This window comes from Coregonus lavaretus, assembly GCF_964263955.1.
Source record: "Coregonus lavaretus genome assembly, contig: HAP1_SCAFFOLD_55, whole genome shotgun sequence".
Taxonomy (NCBI): domain Eukaryota; kingdom Metazoa; phylum Chordata; class Actinopteri; order Salmoniformes; family Salmonidae; genus Coregonus; species Coregonus lavaretus.
The window spans coordinates 1,136,835-1,152,424 of NW_028161934.1; the positions used below are offsets into that span (position 1 = coordinate 1,136,835).

Sequence of the window (15,590 nt, forward strand, 5' to 3'; positions counted from 1 at the left end):
CAAAGTGGCACCCCTGGTTTATTGCATTGGATTTAAAATGCACAGTACAAACAAAGAAGAACTCTGATAAAATAGGCATCAATTGTGAGTGCAGCTGAACGTTTTGGGGGATTTTACAGCAGAGGTATTACAAGGAATCCGGTTGATATATGTTCCGTCCACACAGGCCCCTGAGCCTATGAAGGAATATGATTTGGATTATCACTGAAGGGGTGGGGCATTTTGGAATTAATTAAATGTTTGTATTGTATATGATGGTGGTACTGTATTTCCCCGGCCCCGGCCCCCCTTTCCCGCAATGGATTTTTTTATTTTCGTTCACTAGCCATACAGTAGGTGGCGGCAATACAAAAATAGATGTAGTCTGCCATAAACTTTAAAGAAGAAGAAGACCACAGCAAAGTAGCCTAGCTGTGCTGTTGTAGCCAACATTTCATGTCATACAAAGAAACAGTAGCTTCCACAATGAATCTGGTAAGTCTGGTTTTAACATTATAGGTCTGTTGTGCTGTATAAAATGTCTAGGCCTAGTTTTCATATTTGATCCTCCACATTCCTTTGTTCGTTTTTAAACGGCTGGACAAAAACAATGTCACGGTAAAACTTGTTTTTTTACTTCAACAAAGTAGCCTACTACTATTCATGTTTAGGAATCTGTGACTATGACCTAATTATCTCTCCTTTCTCCCAAAGTGTTCACATATTCACATCCCTTAACTGATTTCGAACACATTATCCATTATTTGACCAGATACTCAAGTGGCCACTCTAACAAAGAAAATAAATGTCTTCAAAAATGGAAGGCAATCGGGAAGAGGCAAGATCAGGTGGGACCATAATAGCCAATGAGAGGGCAGATATGCGTTTTTCCACTAGTTACCACAACCACACAGTCAAACGTCTATATCGCAGTGCTTAATTTGTATTTCGGGAGCTCCTGTAACACATAGTGAGCGCGAGCGCGAGAGGGGTGGTTATCCGAGGGGCTCTGAGTTAACGGAACACTTTGAGAAAATAAAGTGTCAAACACATCGTAGCAGCAGACAGAGTAAACAGCTAAGTAGCCTACTATCTATGGTGGTGAAACGGACGGCACTCTCCAAGGTGCTGATTAATTCAAAGCATTTTAGACGACACTGCAGAACACCCGCTATATGCATGCATATGCACACATACTCAGCTGTGGGGCTTATGTACCCACATTTCTAATAATTTTCAAGACATCAATGTAGAAGTAGAACAAATATCACAATATCGGAATATAACTTTAAATTAAATAAATCAATGTAGGCTACATCAGAACACACATCAAAATATATAGGCCTCCTGCCTATGTGATAGTATGAAGCACATATTCAGATTACCTTCACAGAACAAGTTTGTAAAGAAAAAATAAAGTCCTACCTTAGTTTTCAAAACCTCCCACAATGACTCTCCCCATGTCAAGTCCATTTAACTCCTGAGAGTACATTTCTTGCTCAAAGCCATGAGCGGGCCTGTGGCTGTGACGTTTAGCCTCCTTCTAAGGCTGTTCTGAAGACTCTGGCTGTAGTGTCTATTTTTTCATTTTGAGTGTTAACTATAACCTGGGTGTCCTCTTTAGCCTTGTCTACAAGGCTTTCTGCCATCAAATATGCCTTGGTTGGGGCATGTTCAAAAACCTATTTTCTGAGGGCTCTTTGTTGTTTTACATCTGGGGCAGAGGATGTTACTGTACATTCCACCCACTCTTTTGCAAGTTTAATCCCTCCAGTCGTTTCTAGACCCAAGCTCCCTACCTTTTTGCATTTTGTACAGCCCAACTTTGAATTATAAATGACAAGCCAGGGGTTGTCATTTTTGCTTGTTCTTGACCTGCAAATTGCACCAGCTCCGAGCACTTTGTCGGTGGATGAACTATCCCCCTACCCCCAGCTCCCCGTCTCCCTCTCCTGCTGAGTCTGACTCGCTACTCTGCCTACTAGCTAGTGGAGGTGCCGGTGGTGATGCTGAACTGGCGGGATTAGCAGCGCTGCTAGCTAAGGCATCGCCACCAGGAACAGTTTGCCCCTCACTCCTCTCCTCAGGCACTGACAGTTCTCTGGGTCGTTCTGGGTTCGATTCACCATCTTTCTCTGGATTTTTGGACTTCAAGCATTTTATCAAACTCAATTGACTTTTCTTATCCCGTTTTTTATTTGGCTTTCCCACGATTCAAATTCAGTTGAGAGACGACTAGCCTAGGCTATGTGACATGAATACGTAGGGACCTCTCCACTAGCTGACCACCACTACCAACACCTGTGTCAAGATCAGTTACTTACCCCACCGGCCATCCCCATAACCTCTATGTACAATTAAGAGAGCAGGTCTGGAATCAGTGTGGCAGGATAGGATGATTACACAGAAAGATCACCGCGCTTTTACATGGTCTTTCTGGGGGGGCGGGAGAAATAACGAGGAGGCAACTTGACTTAACAATTAATAAATCATGCTGCGAGAGGTACCAGATCCTGGCAAATAGTTGCCAGAACAAACAAAGTCAAATCTGAGATGTGCCTGATGCCGTTCCGGCAGGATCCGGCTCAAATTAAGCTCTACTATATCGTATTTTTATTTATTTAGGGTTAAGCATAAAGTTAGAAGTGTGGTTAGGGTTAAGATCACATTTTAATAAGATCAATGGTAGTAATTGGCGTGGTTTGACTTTGTTTGTGAAACTAGTGACGACCAGGCACTACTCTCATACAGTGTTTATTTTCTCAAAGTTGCCGGGATGTCATGTGTCCTACTTTTACATATACAGTCCTATGACTGTATATGTCATAGGACTGTATATGCACCAGCTCCGAGCAAATACTATGAAAAAGTATTTGCCCCCTTTCTAATTTTCTCTACTTTTGCATATTTGTGATACTGAATGTTATAAGATCTTCAACCAAAACCTAATATTAGATAAAGGGAACATAAGTGAACAAATAACACAACAATTACATATTTATTTCATAAACAAATTTATGCAACACCCAATTCCCCTGTGTGAAAAAGTAATTGCCCCCTTACACTCAATAACTGGTTGTGCCACCTTTAGCTGCAATGACTCCAACCAAATGCTTCCTGTAGTTGTTGATCAGTCTCTCACGTCGCTGTGGAGGAATCTTTGCCCACTCTTCCATGCAGAACTGCTTTAACTCAGTGACGTGTGGGTTTTCAAGCATGAACTGCTTGTTTCAAGTCCTGCCACAACATCTCAATTGGGATTAGGTCTGGACTTTGACTAGGTCATTCCAAAACTTCCAATTTGTTGCTTTTTAGCAATTTTCATGTAGACTTGATTGTGTGTTTTGGATCATTGGCTTGCTGCATGACCCAGCTGCGCTTCAGCTTCAGCTCACAGACGGATGGTCTGACATTCTCCTGTAGAATTCTCTGATACAGAGCAGAATTCATGGTTCCTTCTATTAATGCAAGTCGTCCAGTTCCTGAGGCAGCAAAGCATCCCCAAACCATCAGTGGTTCGTTACGGAATGTATATTCGATCAAATAAGCTAGAAGCCAGATTTTGGGCCCAGTTATCCCTCTCGCTTCTCCTATTCCTCGCTGTTTGAAAGGAAATGACTGGTATAAGAAATATGGTGGAAACTAGCCCATGCCCACCAATCCAATGCTCTTAGATTAGTGGGTTGTAGTGAACGATTTAACATTTCACTCCCGGTACTTCACTGCTGGGTCTAGTAATCAGAGGTTTAGACTGAATTAATAAAATATTTTGTTTAATATTAATCTATGTAGAATACTTCTTGCGGCCAACAGGACAAATCTAGCCCTCCCCCTCCACCCTCCAGGAGTCCCCAGGTCGACCGCCTCCCGGTACTTTACTGCTGGGTCTGGTCGACTGCAGGAAAACACCGGGGCAGAGTGGAACTGAGAGAGGAGGAGGAGAAGAGGAACATGGAGATTTGATTTCATTAAGTAAGAACCATCGTGTTTGGATTAGAATACAGTCTGCTTCTGTAACAATTCATTGATTAATTATATATTGATGAAAATATCTGGTGGTTCCACCCAATTTTAAGAAGTGTAATTATTATTATTTTTAAACAGTCTGATTTCACCTAATTTTAACATTCTGTCATAAAGAGCACTTGTTCAACTTCATTAAAAAACATGTGCAACAGGGAGTGGCAATTGAATGCAAGCTTCACCAAAAAATGTAATTGTTAAATCATTTCTACTATGTAAATGTTTTGGTAAAAGGGTTGACTTGCTCAGTTTTCCACCACAAAACAGCAGTAAATTGACAAAAAGAGTAGAACCAGCTCACCTGCTTTTACTCTATGATTTGAGTATTAGATGTTCATTGTTTGTTTAGAATAATATATTAAAACAAGGGTTGACCTTAAAATGAGGGCCAGATGTAAATTAATCACTAATCACATGAAGTATATAATCTTCAGAAATGACTGTCAAAGTAACCAAATAACTAGGGTTTATATGCACACTAGTCATTTCCTATTAAACTGATTATGGCAGTAGGCTGAGTATGGTATTAGTCATGTAAACACCTTACTCTGCTTATCTTAATTGGTGTGAGGTCATAACCGAAGTAAGCATACGCCTTAAAGACACCTGGTTTTCTGAGCAATCTTTAGAATTATTAGGACATGTAAACTCTTTAATCAGAGTTATAGTAGTGTATTTAATCTGTACATGTGCTAGCACAAGCGGCGCAAGCTAACTTCTTTTGATCGAGTGCAGTGAGTTCAGAAAAACTGAAAGTATGCAGCTTAGAAATAGTTTTCACATACAAACTTTATTTGTCCGAACTCAGAATGAAATATGCTTCCAAAAAATTACATGGCCTCTGTGGTAGAACGTTTATTTAGATTGGCAATTTTTTGCATTAATCAAAGTCCCATCAGGTAGCCTGATTTCAGATGTGTCCACGTAAACAGGATTATTAGGGAAATTGTTCTTCTTTCAAAGTATGTCAACGTTTAAATCAAACTCCAATATTAATTGACTATTAATAATAGTCATATTATTCTGTGCCTGTAACTGTACTCAATGATGGTAAAACTTGGTGGGTTAAAAGTTTTCTAGATGTTACACAGGGTTGACTGAGGGACTTGTCAAAATGCTGAATTTTGTCACTTTAGCAAGTCTTTATTCATATAAAAAATCAGATGAATCGTATTTTTCATGTGTTGTGTTTTAATGGGCACTTTATTTAATATAACAGAGATTTAATATTTAATATTGGTGCACAATTTCTACTGGAAAGATATCAAAGGGATGCAAAAGCCATTACATTCATGGAACGACCCATCTATTTATGGACACATATTTGCAAAACCTAACTATTCAATGTCTTTGTTTCACAGGGGACAGCCCTAATCGTTCCTCTCTCAGTGGCAGGAGCTTATCATCTGGGGAGATTCAACAACATCATGATGCTGACAAGACAGAGAAGAGTCTCTCGAGATCAGAACACCTCAAGAAGCACCAGCAGAGATGTATAGGGAAGAAACCTCACCACTGCTGCTTTGACTGTGGGAAGAGTTCTGCTAAACAGAGGGAATTTATAATTCACCAGCGTATTCACACTGGAAAGAAACCGTACCACTGCTCTCGGTGTGGGAAGCGTTTCACTGCATCTAAAACCTTAAAATCTCAGATAATTCATATAGGGGAGAGGCCTTACCACTGCTTTGATTGTGGGAAGAGCTTCAGTCAATCAGTAGCCCTGACTAAACACGAACGCATACACACAGGAGAGAAGCCTTATAGCTGTGATCAGTGTGGGAAGAGCTTCAATCATTCAGGACACCTGACTACACACCAACGCATACACACAGGAGAGAAGCCTTATAGCTGTGATCAGTGTGGGCAGAGCTTCAATCGTTCAGGACACCTGACTACACACCAACGCATACACACAGGAGAGAAGCCTTATAGCTGTGATCAGTGTGGGAAGAGCTTCAATCATTCAGGACACCTGACTACACACCAACGCATACACACAGGAGAGAAGCCTTATAGCTGTGATCAGTGTGGGCAGAGCTTCAATCGTTCAGGACACCTGACTACACACCAACGCATACACACAGGAGAGAAGCCTTATAGCTGTGGTCAGTGTGGGAAGCGCTTCAATCATTCAGGACACCTGACTACACACCAACGCATACACACAGGAGAGAAGCCTTATAGCTGTGATCAGTGTGGGAAGAGCTTCAATCAATCAGGACAGCTGACTATACACCAACGCATACACACAGGAGAGAAGCCATATAGCTGTGATCAGTGTGGGAAGAGTTTCAATCAATCAGGTTATCTGATTACACACCAACGCATACACACTGGAGAGAAACCTTACTCCTGTCTATGTGGAAAGAGCTTTGCTCGTTCTGGGTCACTGAAAAAACACCAGAATTCACAAACATGTCATCTTTTATCTTCCTCCTCTCCTGCACCGGTTCCAGATCCTTAAATAAAGTTTAAATACATTACTCTTTACAATATGTTTTCTATCTCCCATTCTCTAACAGTTTACTAAATCTGATTACCGTGGTAACTTGTGTAGGATAATATGCAGCTCTGGATCCAAATGTATCAAACGTCTTGGAGTAGGAGTGTTGTGGGGTGGGGGATTTTGAGGTGGGTGGGTGTTTTCAAAGCTGTATCTTATTTAATTAACTTCTATTATCTATTAAATAATGTAGAATAATGTTTCAACAACAGTAGGTGTGTATTATTGTGTGAGGGAAATAGCCTTGAATTGTACATCTTGTCTCATACAATCATTGGTTCCTGTAGGTGCTGGGTAAAGATATGAGGGGGAGGCGGTCATGTCCCCCTCAGAACTTTTGGCAGAACGCCCAGAATATGTTCTATAAGTTAAGATAGGAGATGGTGCCAGTCATATGCAGTGCAGGAACCAAATGTTAATTATGAATTAATTATGAACAATTATTAATGTAAGTCATGCAAATATTATTTGTCTGTGTAAGCAGTATATAAGAGAACTAACGGGACTGCCCCGAAAGAGCTCCTGACCGACGTGTACTATGGTGCATTAAGTTTGTTCGAACCTCTCCAGCTTGCTGGTAATAAATAACTATTCATTTAATTTTGGCTTTGAGTCCCTGGTGGTAATTTCCACGACAGGTATTCAATACAAAAATAAATTAAATCCATTATCTTACATGAAGGAGATGTGTCGCACTGCATGAGGCAAATGGTGGTCACACCAGATACTGACTACCTTTTCTAAAGGTATCTGTGACCAACAGATTCATATCTGTATACCCAATCATGTGAAATCCATAGATTAGGGCCTAATTCATTTATTTCAATTCACTGATTTCTTTATATGAACTGTAACTTAGTAAAATCTTAGAAATGGTTGCATGTTACGTTTATATTTTGGTTGAGTGCAAGAATAATTGAAGAAACTAATTAATAAATGAATGGGCCTACTATTGTTTTAGGTGTTCTTTGTCAGAACTGTTTCAACGTGACTTATATCCATCAGAGTATCTGTGCTATGAAAAGCTCAACAGTGGAACTGCCCTGCACATATCAACATCCAAGTTATCATGTACTATCAGAACCAAACTGGTATATCCAAGAGAAATGTAATGTAAAATCCTGAGCTCGGTGCCAGAGAATACAGGTCGTGCTGAGTACCCTGGGACTAAAGAGAAAGCCTTCACCCTGAGAATCACAGACCTGAGAGAGAGCGATTCAGCTGAGTACAAGTTCAGATTTAAAACACAGTATGCAGAATGTGGGTACAGCTTCCCTGGTACAACTGACTGTCACAGGTAATATATAATATCTAATTGTAATAATTCATTAGAATCATTCAGACCTGCAGGTGAAGGTGTCTTACTCCACAGAGGAAAAGTAGAGAACACTAACCTGTAGCACCACCTGTCTTCTGACCGACAACCCCAACCCCACCTATATCTGTAACAAGAACGGACAACATCTCCATGACCCTACTTCCCAACAATACTCCTGGAATAGAGAGAGAAGGGAGGAAAGTCTACACACCAACCAGCCTTCCCCTACTTTACTCTGTACCTGGAATAGGGGCGGCAGGTAGCCTAGTGGTTTAGAGCGTTGGGTCAGTAACCCGAGCCGACTAGGTGGAAAATCTGTCAACGTGCCTTTGAGCAACTTAACCCTAATTTCTCATGTAAGTCGCTCTATAGATAGGTGTCTGCTAAATTACTAAAATGTCAACAAATAATAGATGCCTGCACTTAGTGTCACTGTTACACTGCTCCTGCCATCTCTGCACCACCACTGTCCATATCATTCCCTTAGCCTCTGCCTTGCTCATTGGCACCTCCACCTCCTGTCTCCTAAGGGCCAGTTTAGCTAGCATATCTACTTCCTCGTTCCCTTCCACCCCCATATGGGCCGGGACCTAAGCAAAGCTTATATGGACACCCATCTGTCTTTCCCGGGCATGAATTTGTATTCCCTCATATAGCAGGCCTTGTCTGCTATGTGAGCTAAATTATTGCAGACTCATCAACACTGCACATGAGTCAGAACCTATAACTACTCTGTCTGGCTTGACTTCCTCCACCCACTGCATGGCCAACAGTACGGCCATCAGCTCTGCCATGTACACAGCCAGGTGTTCTGTAATAGGTCTCCTAACAGCCACCCAACTTTCCTGTTCAACAAAGGCTGATCCAGTCTGACTTGTCTTTGGGTCTTTTGATCCATCTGAATATATGGGCAAAAAATACTGATTTCCAGTTTCCAGTCACCTATTAAATAACAACAGATGGATTAACCTCCTCCCTGTCTTTCCGTACTCTCTCTAAGACTTGTAAATCAACTACTGGAGGTGGGAATAGCCATGGTGGACTCACAGGGATAGGTACTGTGGGGCTAAAGTCCCTGCCATACAATCCCATCTGCCTCGCCTGCTTATCAGCCACCCATCCAAAGGTTTTATTCTGTCCATGTTCATGCTCCCAACTTTTCTGTAGCACCCCTTTTGTGGGTGAGACCAGTGGTGGAAAAAGTACCCAATTGTCATACTTGAGTAAAAGTAAAGATACCTTAATAGAAAATTAAGTAAAAGTGAAAGTAACACAGTAAAATACTACTTGAGTAAAAGTATTTGGTTGTATATATACTTAAGTATCAAAAGTAAATGTAATTGCTCAAATAAAGTTAAGTATTAAAAGTAAAAGTATAAAAAATGTAAAATTCCTTATATAAAGCAAACCAGACTTCATAATTGTCTTGTTTTTTAAAATTACGGATAGCCAGGGGCATGCTCCAACACTCAGACATCATTAACAAACAAAGCATGTGTTTAGTGAGTCTGCCAGATCAGGGGCAGTAGGGATGACCAGCGATGTTCTCCTGATAAGTGTGTGAATTAGGACATTTTCCTGTCCTTCTAAGCATTCAAAATGTAATGAGTACTTTTGGGTGTCAGGGAAAATGTATGGAGTAAAAATGCATTATTTTATTTAGGAATGTAGTGAAGTAAAAGTAAAAGTTGTCAAAAATTTAATAGTAAACTACAGATACCCCAAAAAACTACTTAAGTAGTACTTTCAAGTATTTTTATTAAGTGCTTTACACCACTGGGTGAGACAACCCATGTTCCAATAATTCATTGCCTTCTAATATGTAATGGCAATGAAAATAAATGTCTTAAAAAATGAAAGGCAGTTGGGAGGAGCAAGATGAGATGGGACCATTCTAGCCAATGAGAGGGCAGATACGCATGTGAACAACAGGCACAACGGTTTCCACTTGTTACCACAGCCACAAAGTCAAAAATGTATATCGTAGAAATTCAAGAAAACTAAAATGTGCTTTTTTGATTTCAAGGTTAGGGTCAGGCATAAGGTTAGCAGTGTGGTTAAGGTTAGGTTTAAAATGACATTTTACGAAGATAAATTGTAGAAATAGACGTGGTTTATGACTTTGTGGTAGTGATAACTAGTTCCTACCTTGCACAATTCTGATAGAAGTTTTTTTTTCTCAGTTTCCAGCATGTCACGTGACCTACTTTTATCAGTACACTCATAACAACCTAATCATTATGAAACCTATATTCGATCAAATAAGCCACAAGTCGCCTCTTACTCTCTGTTTTGAAAGGAAATGACTGGTATAAGAAATATGATGGAAACTCTGACTAGCCCATGCCTCCACCAACCCAATGCTATTAGATTTGTGGGAAGTAGTGAATGATTGAACATTTCAGGAAAAATTAGATATTCTAGGGATGCACCCAAATCAATCAGAGGTGTAGACTAAATTAATCAAATGTTTGCTTTAATGATAAACTGTGTTTAATATTTATTATGGCCAACAGGACAAAGCTAGCCCGTTCCCCTCCACCCTCCAGGAGTCCCCAGGTCAAACGCCTCCCGGTACCGCTTTACTGCAGGGTCTGGTCGACTGCAGGAAAACACCGGGGCAGAGTGGAACTGAGAGAGGAGGAGGAGAAGAGAAGGAAGATGGAGATTTGATTTCATTAAGTAAGAACCATGGTGTGTAGATTAGACTACAGTCTGCTTCTGTAACAATAGTGGAGGTGCATAAAGATGGCGGCCCGCATGTACTTACCACAAATTCCTTGTTTTGCTAAGTTCACTGTATTGTACATTGCTCTCCTTTACTGTTTTTTTGGGATGGTCATTAGCACAGTAAACATAATCCCAATTTTAGCTTCAAGACAACGGACATTTGAAAAACGGAAAAAGTAGATTGTGTTGATTTATTGGAACATTGTTCAATGTTGCACACCGTAGTTTCATAACTCAGTGGATAGTGCTAAAACAATGATGTCATATCAGAATTCTAACATATTTATGCACTTTAGTCATTCATTGATTAATTATATATTGATGAAAATATCTGGGTAGTTCCACCCATTTTTAAAAGTGTAACTTGGTCCCAAAATTTTTTTTGCCTAAATGTAACATTCTCTCGTAAAGATGTTCAACTTAATAAAAAACATATTTTACCATCTCAAGACATAGAATAAAAAAAATATTGTAGTAAGTGCCTATATAACAAATAAAGTAACAGGGGACTACTGAAAACAAAAAAAACACTGGATTACATGGATAAAATAGTCCTTTAAATCAGCCATAAAACAGCTTGTGACAGGGGGAATGGAAGCTTGTTTTGTGTAACAGGGAGTGTCAATTTAATGCAATCTTCACAGAAAATCGTAATAGTTGAAACATGTCTAGCATATCTACGTATGGGTAAAAGGGTTGACATGCTCAGTTTTCCACCACAAAACAGCAGTAAATTGACAAAAAGAGTAGAACCAGCTTATTTGTTTTATAATTTTTTTTAATAGAAAAAATGCCAAGGGGGTGAATACTTTTGCAAGCCACTGTAATAAAGCAGAACAGGTGTATATATACTGAGATCATGTGACACTTAGATTGCACACAGGTGGACTTTATTTAACGATTATGTGACTTCTGAAGGTAATTGGTTGCACCAGATCTTATTTAGGGGCTTCATAGCAAAGGGGGTGAATACATATGCATGCACCACTTTTCCATTATTTATTTTTTGGAATACTTTGAAACAAGTTATTTTTTTCATTTCACTTCACCAATTTGGACTATTTTGTGTATGTCCATTAAATGAAATCCAAATAAAAATCCATTTAAATTACAGGTTGTAATGCAACAAAATAGGAACAACTTCAAGGGGGATGAATACTTTTGCAAGGCACTGTATTCAGGAACATGTTAAGACCCTCAGAACCTACCTTCAATTACCGCTGTTGACTCATCAGTAGTAAAGATTTGTTTGTCTTTTTGTCCATTCAATAACAATAGAGCTATACACGTGCCTTGTGTCAACAGGATGTTGTATCTATATACCTTATGTCATGCCTTATTGGAATGGTTTTATTGATAATATCTATTGGAAATATGTTTTGATGTTGCCACAAACATACCTACTTATTAACAAAATTAAGGAAGTTTCTTTTTAAATTATTCATCAATATTTTCCTGCCAACCACTATATGAAGACGTTGAAAAAAAATATATATTCAAATTGTACCTTTTGTAATGACCACCCAGAAACAGTTTAACATATTTTTTGGCATTCATGTAAGGAATCTGTGGCAAGACATCAGTAGATGTATAATTGAACACATTTATGAAGATTCTACACTATTATGGAGAGATGTACTGCTTGGATTCTTTACTTACGATAGAAATAAGTTGAAACAATTTAATGTAATTAATTTCATTATTCTTTTGGCCACATTTCATATTCACAAATGTAAATTTACAAACAAACACCACATTTTCTTACCTAGCAAAAAGGAATTGAACTATATCTTAAGACAAATAAATACTGTATCAACAAAAAAGCTGTTAGAATTATAAATGTGCGAATGTCCCTTAAGGTCCTTATGTAATGTGATATTGTACCCCCTAGCCCCGCCCATAGCCCCGCCCCTAGCCCACGTGTCCTTTGTATATTCTTTATATATCCTGTTGTTCCCCATGTACTTTTTGTATTGTATAAAAATAAAAATAAAATATTAGGCCGATACTCCAGCCTTTGGGAAACTCGCTCCTCGCTCTGCGAGCTCTCCTCTCACATATGTTAAGTTTTGACCGGAAGCCGCGCTCCCGCTTGACAACGCTTCGCTCCAAAAGATTGTCCGCTTCGTGGGCGTAGGCGTGACCTATTCAAGTAAGTAAATACATTTTGAAAATGGTCAAAAACAATGTTTTATTAACCAGCTAGCTACAGCAGGCCTCTGTGTGTAGGTTAATGAGCTGCTAGCTAGCTAGCCAACTTTACATACTATAGCTAAGTCAAATATCATCAGCTAGCTAACTTCATATTAGCTTGTTATCTTGATTTAGGCCTAGTTATCATCTTAAATTAAAGATACATGCTCCAAATAAATGTGTAGATAACAGCAATGGAAGAGGGTGAAAGGGTTTTCTGCTCCAGTGTCAGAAAAGGGTGTAGGTGCACTAGTTAGATAGGACAGGTTGTGGGATGACATTTTGAAAAGATTATCCAGCTCTAGTCCCTAGAGAGGAAAACTATGAAGACAGACAGAGAGATAATAGTCAGGACTGTCTAATTATAATAAAATTAAGTCTCTTTCTTTGTGACGTTGTCTGTCCTCAGATATGGAGAGCTGTGAAAGCCTGTCTGCAGATGAAGAGGTGCCAGTGAATGTCCCAAGAGACTGCTGGCACATCCTTGTATGCCATGGGTTGTATGTGTACTTATGTTAGCAAATGTTGTATACAACAATAAAGTTAAAAGTCACACACAATGTAGGCTACAAACGTATTACAACGGTATCAGGCCAATCCGTCTCCTGGAGGTATGCTGGGTGTGCAGACTTCTGTTCCAGCCCTGCACTAACATACACTACATTACCAAAAGTATGTTGACACCTGCTTGTCGAACGTCTCATTCCAAAATCATGGGCATTAATATCAAGTTGGTCCCCCCTTTGCTGTTATAACAGCCTCCACTCTTCTGGGAAGGCTTTCCACTGGAACATTGCTGCAGGGACTTGCTTCCATTCAGCCACAAGAGCATTAGTGAGGTCGGGCACTGATGTTGGGCGATTAGGCCTGGCTCGCAGTCGGCCAGTCAAGTTCTTCCACACCGATCTTAACAAACCATTTCTGTATGGACCGCGCTTTGTGCATGGGGGCATTGTCATGCTGAAACAGGAAAGGGCCTTCCCCAAACTGTTGCCACAAAATTGGAAGCACAGAATCGTCTAGAATGTAATTGTATGCTGTAGAATTAAGATTTCCCTTCACTGGAACTAAGGGGCCTAGTCCGAAGCATAATAAACAGCCCCAGACCATTATTCCTCCTCCACCAAACTTTACAGTTGGCACTGTGAATTTGGGCGGGTATTGTTCTCCTGGAATCCGCCAAACCCAGATTCGTCCGTCAGACTGCCAGATGGTGAAGCGTGATCAGAGAACGCATTTCCACTGCTCCAGAGTAAAATGGCGGCGAGCTTTAGACCACTACAGCCAACACTTGGCATTGCACATGGTGATCTTAGGCTTGTGTGCGGCTGCTCGGCCATGGAAACCCATTTCATGAAGCTTCCGATGAACAGTTCTTGAGCTGACTTTGCTTCTAGAGGCAGTTTGGAACTCGGTAGGGAGTGTAGCAACCGAGGACAGAGCTCTAAGACGTTTCCACTTCACAATAACAGCACTTACAGTTGACCGGGGCAGCTCTAGCAGGGCAGAAATTAGCCAAACTTACTTTTTTGAAAGACACTGAGCTCTTCAGTAAGGCCATTCTACTGCCAGTGTTGTCTATGGAGATTGCATGGCGGTGTGCTCGATTGTATACACCTGTCAGCAACGGATGTGGCTAAAATAGCCGAATCCACTAATTTGAAGGGGTGTCCAATACTGTTGTATATATAGTGTATCTGTGACCAACAGATACATATCTGTATTCCCAGTCATGTGAAATCCAGACATTAGGGCCTAAATAATTTATTTCAATTGACTGATTTCCTTATATGAACTGTAAGTCAGTAAAATCTTTGAAATTGTTGCATGGTGCGTTGATATTTTTGTTCAGTATATATAAATGCATATCAAACAAGAATATATATTCAATTAAATGAATACAGCATTGTAATATTATTGATGCCTTTCTCTCTCCTATTGATGCCCAAGCCTCAAAACGAGAAACACATGAAGACATAATTTGGAATTTGGAATAAATGTTAAACTTTGTATTGGTTTTCCTGTACCTGTGCATGAGTCCTTAAAACACAGTACATTGTACAAAATAAGTCAGTCCCAAGTGAGGGACATCTCAAGGAGATTAACTTCCAACATTTAGAAGCTTGATCAGTACATGAGGGCACATTTTGTCATGACCGCCACAGTGTTTTTTATACACAGGACAGGAGTTTACACATTTTTGTTCTAGCCCTTGACAAACACCTCCTTTAACTAATTGTGGTCTAAATTGAAGACTTGCACACAGTGCAATTCACTGGGACAGAAAAACATGTCTGTATTTAAGAATGAGCTTACAATGTTCAGACATATCTGCATGATAAACAATAACCGGGGTGAATCTACTTCTGTTTAACATTCTTGCGGCGAATACAACAGGTGTAAACCTTACAGTGAAATGCTTACTTACAAGCCCTTAACCAACAATGCAGTAAAAAATAAAATAAAATAAAGTGTTAAGTACAAAATAAAAAATAGCAAATAATTGGTGATTATCCTGGTGGCTGGGAGGTTCACAATAAGGGTGAGGTGTCCTTCAAGGTGGAACAAGCAGAGACAAGGGGGGAGAAATTAACCTCACTGTCGGGACTGATGTGTTATCATGTGTGCACCTGCGATTTCCATGAATCTGATTGGTCAAGACATGTAAAGAGCCTGCAGCAGCACTCCTATGTGAAGGACAGAGATATTTTGTGTGAGTTGACAAATCATGAGGCAAATCGGTCTAAAAAACAGCACTTTGTCCCCTTTGCAACTATATATTCTATTAAACAAAATTGAATGCTGTGGCAAATGCCGCCTCGTCACACGTTTTCTGGCAGC

General features: G+C 39.9%; 1 protein-coding gene across 1 annotated transcript; it reads left to right on the plus strand.

Annotated features, from left to right (window-relative positions):
- Window positions 1–465: 465 nt before the first annotated feature.
- Window positions 466–7,059, plus strand: LOC311119880 (uncharacterized protein; the record flags this gene model as incomplete). Its single annotated transcript, XM_084194531.1, has 3 exons — window positions 466–474; window positions 3,804–3,951; window positions 5,364–7,059. The coding sequence occupies 3 exons, from the start codon at window positions 466–468 to the stop codon at window positions 6,467–6,469; spliced, it is 1,263 nt and encodes a 420-aa protein (XP_084050657.1). The 3' UTR covers window positions 6,470–7,059.
- Window positions 7,060–15,590: the final 8,531 nt, after the last annotated feature.